At 40.2% G+C, this 11,597-nt stretch overlaps 1 protein-coding gene across 1 annotated transcript; it reads right to left on the bottom strand.

The window, feature by feature from the left end:
- Positions 1-1,118: 1,118 nt before the first annotated feature.
- On the bottom strand, positions 1,119-11,315 carry zer1 (zyg-11 related, cell cycle regulator). Its single transcript, XM_058416071.1, has 16 exons — positions 11,156-11,315; positions 9,121-9,381; positions 8,262-8,412; positions 7,445-7,878; positions 7,165-7,338; positions 6,700-6,814; positions 6,128-6,274; positions 5,847-6,020; positions 5,166-5,381; positions 5,029-5,070; positions 4,158-4,277; positions 3,939-4,054; positions 3,494-3,682; positions 3,088-3,185; positions 2,462-2,564; positions 1,119-2,119 (listed from the first exon to the last, which is right to left on the bottom strand). Exons 2-16 carry the CDS (start codon positions 9,285-9,287, stop codon positions 2,062-2,064), a joined length of 2,304 nt encoding a protein of 767 aa, XP_058272054.1. The 5' UTR covers positions 9,288-9,381; positions 11,156-11,315; the 3' UTR covers positions 1,119-2,061.
- Positions 11,316-11,597: the final 282 nt, after the last annotated feature.

Raw genomic sequence — 11,597 nt, forward strand, 5'->3', positions numbered from 1 at the left:
TAATAATAATAAGAATAATGATAATAATAATAATAATAATGATAATAATAATAATAATGATAATAATAATAATGATAATAATAATAATAATGATAATAATAATAATAATGATAATAATAATAATAATGATAATAATAATCTGTAATCTGTGTGTGATGTAACCTGTGTTGCTATGACGATGTAGTCCATGAATATAAATGTAATTCTCATTATTTTATTTGTAAAAAAAAAAAAAAAAATCTGCATTAAAATATTTTAAACTCACCAAGACTCAAGGCTGCTTTTTTCAATGAAGTATAAATTTGAAAAGAAAAACAATTGATAGAAATTTTCATTCTAGAAATGAAGTTTGTTTGAAGGAGAGGTGTGAGGAAGAATACCGTAATCAAAATCTTAAAAATAAAAAATGTTTTAAATTATTTTATATTAAATGCAGTGCTATTTCAGTGCTCTTTATTGGATCTTTACCATTTATTTCACCAGGATCATCTTTATTTATTTATTTATTTATTTATTTATATCAGCTCTAAAATGAATTGCACTGACCCGCTCACTACAGATTTTTTTTTATTACTTAAATCAGGCTCATTATTTAAATGTGTACAATAACATTTTTTTGGCTGTTAATTGAAGCCATAGAGCTTTTCATTCCTGAACCTTCCACACACACACGTTTATTCACTTCTAACGTTTCATGAGGCTGAATCGGACATGTCTGTAGGAAGTCTTGTTGGAGAACTCAACTCAAATTAAATTAAATCCATTTCATCATTCAGACAAATGACAGAAACCTATAAATAGAATACAATTTTTAGCTTTTAAAAAATAAAATAAAAAGACTGCTAGCTTCGCCTCTCAGAGCCCTGAGGTTCCCCAGACTTCACTTTGAGAACCAGTGCTCTATAGAAAAATTTAGAAAACCCCCGAGCGCTCAGCGGTGTCTCTCCCGACCCTTCTGCCTGGATAAAGCGGAGCAGAATCCCGTCCTGATGATTTATTCAGTTAAACATGGAGTCATTTCTCCTGCTGCAACCGGTCACTATATTACATCATTATAATCACAAGTCAGGCTCTGATCTTACTGCACCCCGCCCCCCCCATCACACACACACACAGAATCATTCCATCAGAGACTTTAAAAGAAAAATAAGAACAGCAGAAAAAGATTATTTAAAAATAATAATAATAATAATAATAAAACATAATAAACGTCACTCTCTCTCGATGTGTTTTTTCTTTTTTAAAAGCTGTAGATTTGGAGTGTGTCACCAAAGTGTCGGAAGATACACACAAACGGCAGTGTGTGTAATACGTACCAAAAAATTCACAGGGTGGAGTCTTAAGGGTGTGTGCGTGTATGTGTGTGTGTCTGTGTGTGTAAAATGTCCTCAAAGACCCAAAACTGCCACGAGGCTTCAGGAGTGTGACATTATTCCAGAAAGTCCATGGGAGTTATGATGTCACAGGGCAAATGACCATTTAGTGAAGCGCTCTCTCTCTCACACACACACACACACACACACACACACAGAATGAAAGTCAGAGTTTCTTTCTGTCCTTGTTTTGTGCTCCCCGTCAAACAGATGAGAACTTTCCACTGGTTTTGTTCTTTATAAACACACACACACACACACACACACACACAGCCATGAAACAATACATACATAAAAAGTACCAAGTAACAAAACAGTCAAAAAAAATAATAAGTGATGCAAACACTGTTAATCATGTGCGACAGAAATATGAAACACACACACACACACACACATGCATGCACACGCACACACACACTCCGGTGGAAGCCATCTCCCTTGTAAGTAGTGTCATTTTTATTTTCACAGGAGTGTGTATTCAAGAGGATAAGTGTCCGTCTTGATCCTTTGAGTCCAACACACACACACACACACACACACACAGCAGAGAGGAGACTGGAGAATCCTGAATGGCGTGGAACAGATGTGAGCGCTAGCTTCCTTGCTTTAGATTCCTTTAGCCGAGCTGTTCTGGTGCATTTTAAGGTGGACCGGACCCTGATGCCTGAGATCTCCTGCTCTGCACCATTTACCTGCTGGTGTCCATCGGATCCTCCTTAAAATTCTCACACTGCTCCATCACCTTGCTGCAAGAAGAAAACGCGCGCGCACACACACACACACACACACACACAGTGTAGGATCAATATTTATTATTCAAGGCTCTAATTAGTTAAATATCTAACATGCGACTAACTTATTTTTTCCTCCACCTGAGTGGATATCTCTGAGCTAACTAGTTCTGCTCCACTGTCTAGTGGGCGTGGCATGAATTTTACCATTGTTGCATATGGGCGTGTTTGGTGGGTGTGGTCTGCATAGCTTAAGCTCCCATATGGCAGTCTACTGTATAGTTCATACACAACATCATGGTGTTTTTGTTTTAAATTGTATTGTGTGTGTGTGTGTGTGTGTGTGTGTGTGTGTACCGTGCCATGGTCTTTGTGTCTTGGTGAGAAGACTCCAGCTCGAGAACTTTCTTCAACAGCGCAATTCCTCCTTCCTTTACTAATAATGGGCAGTATTTGTTTGCTGTGGATGGACAGGCAGACAGACAGACAGACAGACAAACAGAAAAGAGACAGACAGATAGAAGAGAAAGATGTATAGACAGACAGAAAAGAGACAAACAGACACACAGAAAAGAGATAGACAGACAGAAAAGAGACAGAAAGACAAGAGGCAGACAAAAAAAGAGGCAGACAGAGAAGAGACAGACAGAAAGGAGAGAATTAAACACAGATAAAGGATGAATACTGAGGATGAATACAGTCATATCTTAATTAATCTTAACCCGTTGCTGGGCTTTACACTTAATTATGCAAATTAGGCTCTCTATAACTCTCTGTAACAACAGAACATTTAGTTCGTTTATTTCCCTCTAACGAGAAAAACTTGTAGAGAAAAGTTTGAACTCCAACAATAGGAAACTCCAGTATAACAGACACAGGCTCCGCCCACTCTAGGCTCCATGATGATGACATGGTTTATTTAATAATTAGCTTAATGATGATGGCAAGCTTATGCAGATTTGTGTGTGTGTGTGTGTACTTACGATACACAGACACCAGGTTGTAGAGAGCCCAGGTGGCCCAGTGCTGACTGACAGGTGATATACTCTGGGGGAGGAGACGCAGAATAGGTTCGAATGACCTGAGAGAGAAAGAGAGAGAGAGAGAGAGAGAGAGAGAGAGAGAGAGAGAGAGAGAGAGAGAGAGATTATATCCAGTAAGTTAATAAATCAGTAATGGAGCAGTTTGATGAACTCTCACTGCCCCGCCCCTAAATGTTTTATTCCTTTTACACCACAGCAACTTACAAACCATTACCAGCTTTCTTTTTTTTTTTAAAGAAAAGACACATGGAACGTATCAGTTATAAAATATTACAGAAACAGTAATGTATTAGAATCTGCAGTAGGTCAGTGTAGGTCAGTGTAGAGGAGTTGACCACACACACACCTGTAGTTGATGTTGCGGCGTGAGGTGACGTCCCAGCTCTGGATGGCGTCCCACATCTTGTCCATAACCATCTCTCGGTTCGGGTTCTCCACCGTCCACACCGCGGGCCCGTCAAACATGATATGGGACAGAACCCCGCAGGCGTTATAGGACACCTCGATCCCGTCCGCCTTGCTGCCCAACAGGTTACTGCGCAGGGAACAATTAGAAAGGGGGTTTGTGACACGTTTAATGATGTTCAGCATCTGAGGATCTGTCTTATTCCCATTACAGAACAATCCAGCATGGGTATTATTATTATAAATAAAAGAGGTGAGAGAAGCTAGGATAAAAATTATACAAGAATGAAAGGTGTTGATGAAGGAATAGAGGTGGAGAGGGAGACGGAGAGGTAGAGCTGTTGAAATAACAGGGAGGGATGATGTGGAGTGTGGAGATGGAGCACCTGAAGACGCTGATGAACTGGCTGGTGAGAAGCTGAGGTCTGAGCTCCTTCACCTCAGCCACGTTACCCAGCAGCCCCAGCATGTTACGGTGCAGCTCCTGTTTATCTGGAAACTCCTGTGGACACAAAACACACACACACACACACACATATTATAAAAGGGGCGCATCAATAACTCTTTCTTTCATAAGTAGATGTTTTTTGGTTCTCATTTGGTACCTTTAAGCAATCCAGGAACAGGTTCATGCCACTGCAGTTGAGGAACATCTGGCAGTTATCTGGTGTTTCATCTGTGATGTTCCACAACGCACTCCAGGAGAACTCCATCACCTGATCACACTGGAGAGAGGAGGAGGAGAGAAACCAGAAACACACACACATCATCATCATCATCATCCTCATCCAATCAGACAACATACTAATCATCATCATCATCTTCATCATCATCATCATCATCCTCATCCAATCAGACAACATACTAATCATCATCATCATCTTCATCATCATCCTCATCCAATCAGACAACATACTAATCATCATCATCATCATCTTCATCATCATCATCCTCATCCAATCAGACAACATACTAATCATCATCATCTTCATCATCATCATCCTCATCCAATCAGACAACATACTAATCATCATCATCATCATCTTCATCATCATCATCCTCATCCAATCAGACAACATACTAATCATCATCATCTTCATCATCATCATCCTCATCCAATCAGACAACATACTAATCATCATAATTATCATGATCATCATCATCATCCTCATCCAATCAGACAACATACTAATCATCATCATCATCTTCATCATCATCATCCTCATCCAATCAGACAACATACTAATCATCATCATCATCTTCATCATCATCATCCTCATCCAATCAGACAACATACTAATCATCATCATCATCTTCATCATCATCATCCTCATCCAATCAGACAACATACTAATCATCATCATCATCTTCATCATCATCATCCTCATCCAATCAGACAACATACTAATCATCATAATTATCATGATCACCATCATCATCCTCATCCAATCAGAGATCCTTCACCCCCACACTCACCAATCTGTCATGCAGCTTCTTCTGGATTAAATTCAACATGGTCTGAGAAAAAACACAAGAGAAAAATAAAGATCTAGTTTTAAAATAAATATCTTAAACACCTTTATGGTGCATCACACCAGCTGAAATAAACACACCTTAACAAAGCCCATCTTGCCCACGGCCTCCTTGTGGTCATTGTCCACCTGGCAGACCAGGGCATTGCAGAGGTGCACAGCGATGCGCTGGATGGACTCGTCCTGACGCACCGGCTCCAGGATCTTCAACAGCAGCAGGTTAACGCGATGATACTGAAACTCCAACTCATCAGGGATGTTAAAATTACACAGAGTCAGACAGCAATTCCTCTGAACCTGGAGAGGGAGAGAGAGATTCAAGAAGCTTTACTGTCATTTCCTCCACATGTATCTGACACAGTACAGAGTGAAATGAAACAGCGTTTCTCCAGGACCTGGTGCTACAGAAACATACAACATAAAGATCAACCACAACAACAACACAGAGCTAGGACAGGAGTTTGTCCAAGACACATAAAGTGTAAAGTGTGCAGCTAGGTGCAAACAGAGCAACGACAAGACAGTGCAGAAACAATAAGTACAAAAAGACAACACAACAACAGGACACTTGGCGCCAAAAAAGAAAAAGAACATGTGTAATGAACTGTAAAATGAAATGATGTACAGCTTTGAGAAAGAGACACAGAGAGAGAGAGAAAGAGAGAGAGAGCTCATCAACAAAAAATTAATTTAAATATACATCAGAATCCAGGCATCCATCATGGCAGCAAAGCTCACACTGTGTGTGTGCGTGTGTCTCACCGTGACCTCCTGGTACTGCTCCATGCCATTGAGTACGACCTCGATGACCTGCCTGCGCATCTTCACACTCTGGTAATTCCGGTACTCCGTACTGGTCAGGTAGAAGAGAGCGGCGCTGCCCGTCACCTGGATACTCTTATCATATTTATGACACTTCAGTGCTGCTATCACCAACTGGAGGGGGTGTGGGGTGTGTGTGGGAGAGAGAGAGACAGAGAGTTAACATTTTGAGAGGCAAGTTATGAAACAGATCATCCCATGAGTAAAGTGTGTGTGTGTACCTGCACTGCTCGGACCAGGTTGTTACAGTGCTGTATCCGGACGAAGTCAAACAGCTGGTTGATGGCTTTGTGCGCAAGTTCAGGACGATGTTCAGTGTAAGCTTCGATAGCGTTCAGCACCTGCTCTTCATTCTTAGAGCCTGTCACCTAAAACACACACACACATATATATATATATATATATATATCAAAGAAAGTCATAAAATATTAATATGTTGAGTGTCACATTGTTTTACTGATAAATTCTTGAGGTATTAACGTACAAAAAAAGCAAGACCAAATTTAACGGTGTTGCGTCACATGACCACTAGGGGGAGACAAAACATCACCTTCTGTAATAGTTATCCGTTTATTTCTTTTTGTTTGATAATAATTTTTTATCAGCTTCTAAGTGAAAAAGTTGTGATAGTCCGACTCCTGAATCCAGTCTGAACAGTTTTTTATACAAAAAACTGGATGTAATCAGTCAGAATGACTTTGACAGAATAGATTGACACGATAACCAAAAAGTATCTGAGTAGAAATGTAAGAGAGGAGTCAGATAAAGACGTTTTTGCGCGTGCTAGCCGTACCTTAAACGCCGGGATGTGTGTGACGTTACACAGTGTAGTGTTATAAAGACCCAGAAACTGCAGAGGCCTCTTCAAGCCCTGGAAGGGGTAGATACTGCTCTTACTGGGCTCGACACTGAGAGTGAGACAGAGAGAGAGAGAGAGAGAGAGAGAGAGAGAGAGACAGAGACAGAGAGAGACAAGAGACAGAGAGAGAGACAGAGAGAGAGAGATAGAGACAGAGACAGAGACACAGAGAGAGACAGAGAGAGAGAGAGAGAGAGAGACAGAGACAGAGACAGAGAGAGAGAGAGACAGAGAGAGAGACAGAGAGAGAGACAGAGAGAGAGACAGAGAGAGAGGGAGAGGGAGAGAGAGGGAGAGAGAGAGGGAGAGGGAGAGAGAGAGGGAAACATCTTTATAGCCCATATGTAATCAACTCAGTTTCTGAGTAGGTTTTGTGTCACTTCCTGTGTGGGCGTGTACCAGGGTGGTCCCATGGCCTCCTCGATGTACGGCACAGTGCAGTTGTCCAGCATGACGTGTCCCGAGATGTCCAGCGAGACAAGGTTCCCTAAACTCTGTATGATGTTCGTGAGGATCTTCCTCGTCAGCTTGAACTTGGAGGAGCGCTGACCTTCGCGTGAGATATCTAAGTGCCTGTGAAAGAACGTCGGATTAAGAACAGGAACACTGTTTATTTGACCCAGTGAAAGGGGCGTGGCCTCTGTGTCCTCCACTGATCACATGAACTATGACTGCTCACCTCAGCTGGCTCATGTGCAGGATGGTGGCGAAGAGCTCCTCGTTCAGGTCCACGTTGTAGAGCACAAGCGAGGCTAGCTGCTCCCTCCACTGTGTGAGGAAGGCGGGGCGGGGCAGGTGCGTTGAGGACAAGTCCAGCGCTCTGAGAGTGTCCAGTGGCTTCAGCAGAGCTTCAGGGTCCACCTCCACTGGCAGATTGCCAACATTCAACATGCACAGCCTCCTGAAGCCCTGGAAGGAGAAGTCAGTACCATCGCAGAACTCTTCATCGTCCTCCTCATCGTCCTCATCGTCCTCGGGGGAGGGCTTGCGAAAGAAGATGTTGGAGCAGCCGAAGAGGCTGAGGGACACGAGCGTTTGCCGGAAGTTGCGCAGCGTGCGAAGGCTTCGGGCGCTCAGGTGGTTACAGCACGTCAGGTGGAGCTCCATCAGATCCTGGAAAAAGAAGCTTACAAGTTACAGAACAGTCCTAATGAGAGAGTAAGAACATGAAACTGTATGGTGATATAAAATAAAGACAATGACTTATTATTACAATGTAATAACAATAACACCACTTATTAAAATGAGTTATGTAGGTGTTATAGCTACTAACATTATTTATTATTAAGATATTACAGCAAAAACAACTTATTATTACACTAATACAGTTTTAAAACACCTTCTTAAGGTGTTACAACAATAAAATGACTTATTATTACCATGTTATAGCACTAAATTTACTTTAATGGCATTAAAGCAAGAAAATGACTTAAATTAATAAAGTATACAGTAAGTTGGTATTGAGGTGATACTAATCAGTTGATGTGTGTGAGCACCTGCTTGCTGATGGCCTCGAGGTCTCGGTCTCGTACGACGTCCTCTCTGAGGTGCAGTCTGCTCAGTCGGGTGCTGTGCGGGTCGCAGAAGAGCTGGAAAAAACCGTCCTGAGGCTCAAACTCGCTGTCTGTGTGCACCAGCTCCATGTACCTGCAGCAGAGGAGCAGAATTACAGCAACAACACCTGTTCCTGAGGAATAGCAATACACTGATATGTTAAAGTGGCATAAAGGCATTACAGACATAAAATGACAAATTAATAGGTAATAGAGACAAATATTATATAGCATACAAATGTTATAGCAGTCTATTATAGGATTAGAAATGAGTTTATTAGATGGACAGTGCAGGTGGGACAGTTTGGAGGCTTAGGTTTACATGGTGAGAGAGGAGAGATTGAGATGGTTTGAGCATGTGCAGAGGAGGGATATAGGCTATATTGGAAGAAAAAGGCTAAAGAGAGCAGCTGACAAGAAGTAGAAGAAGTCTATTATAGCAGCCTTATTAAAGTGTTATAACAACTAACAAAAACAATTAAAGTAATAAGCGACTCGCTTCCAGGTGTTATAGCAAGAAGAAATAACAGTCATGCTGCATAATAATAAATTGAACAGTGTAATAATGTAATAATAATATCATTATTAAGGTGTTATAGCAATAAAACCACACATTCCATTTAAGTCACTTGTAGAAGATTCAAGTAGGAGATGATGCAAGCATCTGGAATAACTAGTTTGTTTGACATCGTTATCTACATCCATTTCAGATCTCACGCCCTCTGAGTCACTGGTACAACCAAGTTCTATAACACTGTAATAACAATAATAATAACAATAATAATAAAGAGTGGCCACATACACGTTGACGAGCTTGTCACAGATCTCGCTTGGTAAGAAGACGTCGGGACGAAGGCACAGTTTGTTCCTCTCGCCCATGTAGCACATGGTTCTTCTGAGGTTCTTCAGACAGAACACGGTGCACAGGGACATGAGGCTCTCGGGGTCGTCCCCTGCTTTGGTTGCCATGGTGACGCGCCCTTTCGGAGTCAGAGGTCAAACGCCACAGCGTCGGAGGAGAGCCGACAGAGCACTCAGATCTCGGGCATCATGAGCTCCGAGCCTAACAATATAAAAAATATATATGATTTATTATTATTAATAATAATAATTTAATTGCTTTATGATAATTAACTACTTATAAATAATAATATATTTTATTTTAATTATTCAGCTAAAATAAAGCTAACCGATTTCTATTTGTAGTCTGTAGAGCGAGCAGGGGCAAAAGTTCTTAACTTTTTATATTCTCCAAAATTATTGGCACCCTTTATGAGACAACTGGATGAGATTACAGAACATTATTTACATTTCTGACTAAAATTACTCAAATTTATAAAGATAAAGAGTTTAGATAAAGAGTGAAAGTTCAAAGCGAGAGATCAACACACTTAAATGAACAAATTCCTTATCAAATTACTTGTTTGTAATTTAAACAGATTATTGTTGTCATAAACAACTGACAAGCATTCGATTATCTCTAAAGTGAAAAAAAGTCAGCAGAGTAACACCATGTTAAATCTTCCTTGCAGATTTTTATATGATTATATTTTACATGATATTACTGTGAGACAACAGACGTCACCAGATATATTTATAAGGAGGGGGTATCCCAATTATTTTGACATTGGTGTTTTTGCTAGCCCAGTCAATCAAACTTTATGACAGTCTCAAGGTCCAACATTTAAAAATACATACAGACAAAAAACACAAAATAAAAGAAAAACAATGGTGCCAGTGATTCCACAACTCAGACTGTGGTACTAAGCTTTATATTTGATAAACCCATGATAATCTCATTCTCAGAAGCATTAAACGGGCAGATAAAAGAAGTGAACTACGGGATAAACACAATAAAACATATGCATATATTTATGGTATCAAAAGTATTGGAAAGTCCTTATAACTATCTGAGACATATATTTAAGTTCCCCCCCCAATACTTTTGACACCAGTGTTTTTTTGCACGCCCAATCAATCATTTACATTTCCAGCTTTAGGCAGACGACCTTATCCAGAGCGAGTTACATTTTTATCTTTATACAACTGAGCAACTGAGGGTTAAGGGCCTTCCTCAAGGGCCCGACAGTGACAGCTTGGTGGAGCTGGGGATTTGAACTCACAACCTTCTGATCAGTAATCAAACGCCTTATCCACTGAGCTAGCACACCCCCCAATCAATCAATCAAGTTAGTTAATTTTATATATATACACACACACACACACATTCAGGTTCACTCACTGCCTGTCTGCTCATGCTTATAAAAGGTGCCAATATTTATGCGAAACTGTAACGCACAGGTATTAACAGTTACCTGGACACGACCTGTAACTCTGACACTAATGAGAAGAAAATATTCGGACTGGACTTTGAGTGGAAACCTAATTTGCCCTAAAAAAAAAATGTAACCTTCATGCAAATGTACGTAAATATTAAGGTAAGGCTAGGCCGGCTAGTTACACATCATAGAACCCGGCTAATTAATAGCTTAATGACATCACCACACACGGCGCATGAGACAAAATATAAAAAACACAAATATAACTAAATGTTTTAATGATACAACTAACCTGTAACTAGATATTATATAACTATCATATAACTGCGCTGTACGAACTCGAATTGCGAAGTGGTGAGCTAACGGCTAGGAGACTAGCGCCGCTACTCGTTTACCTGTATGGGTTTTTCGAGCTAGCATGCTAATTCATGCTAAGTTGCTAGCAAACCTTACGCTAACACAGCTCCGTATTCGGTTAGCACATTAGCACAAACAAACTAAAGGCCAATCAGGTTTCTATCTATGATCATGACACCGAAAGGAAAGCTGGAATTTTACCCGAATCCGGCTTTAACTTTGATCTGGTCCGTGGGAGTTTAACTCCGGATCATTTACTTTCCTCAAATAATTCGGTTTCGCATGAACTGGATTGTTTTCCTTTCTCTTTAACGTCGCTCGTCCTGATGTCAACAAAACAACCTTCAACTTCCGGGTTCTTACATGATTGTTTCCTGTATCAGAGATAAAATGCTGATAAAAGATTCCATTCGGGTTCACTTCATATTACGGGGATTTTTTCATTTTTGCTTTTTAACTAATTTAACAAATTATTTATTTATGTATTTATTTAATCTTTTTGGCTTTAATGCAGCAATAAAGCAGTTGTTATTGACTTATACACTGTTAGATGAATACATTCAAAGATCACGTGGTGTGTTATACTATAACAATTCGCCCGATATTACAATATTTTCTTTATTAAATATTTAATTTCAATTCA

The sequence above is a fragment of the Hemibagrus wyckioides genome, linkage group LG18 (assembly GCF_019097595.1).
Source record: "Hemibagrus wyckioides isolate EC202008001 linkage group LG18, SWU_Hwy_1.0, whole genome shotgun sequence".
NCBI classification, from domain to species: domain Eukaryota; kingdom Metazoa; phylum Chordata; class Actinopteri; order Siluriformes; family Bagridae; genus Hemibagrus; species Hemibagrus wyckioides.

Coding starts and splice junctions, on each gene's coding strand:
- zer1 (XM_058416071.1), bottom strand. CDS start 9,287: ATGGCAACCAAAGCAGGGGACGACCCCGAGAGCCTCATGTCCCTGTGC. Junction 6,815..7,164: donor GAGGCCATGGGACCACCCTG/GTACACGCCCAC, acceptor TCTCACTCTCAG/TGTCGAGCCCAGTAAGAGCA. Junction 5,382..5,846: donor AGCAGTACCAGGAGGTCACG/GTGAGACACACG, acceptor CTCCCTCTCCAG/GTTCAGAGGAATTGCTGTCT.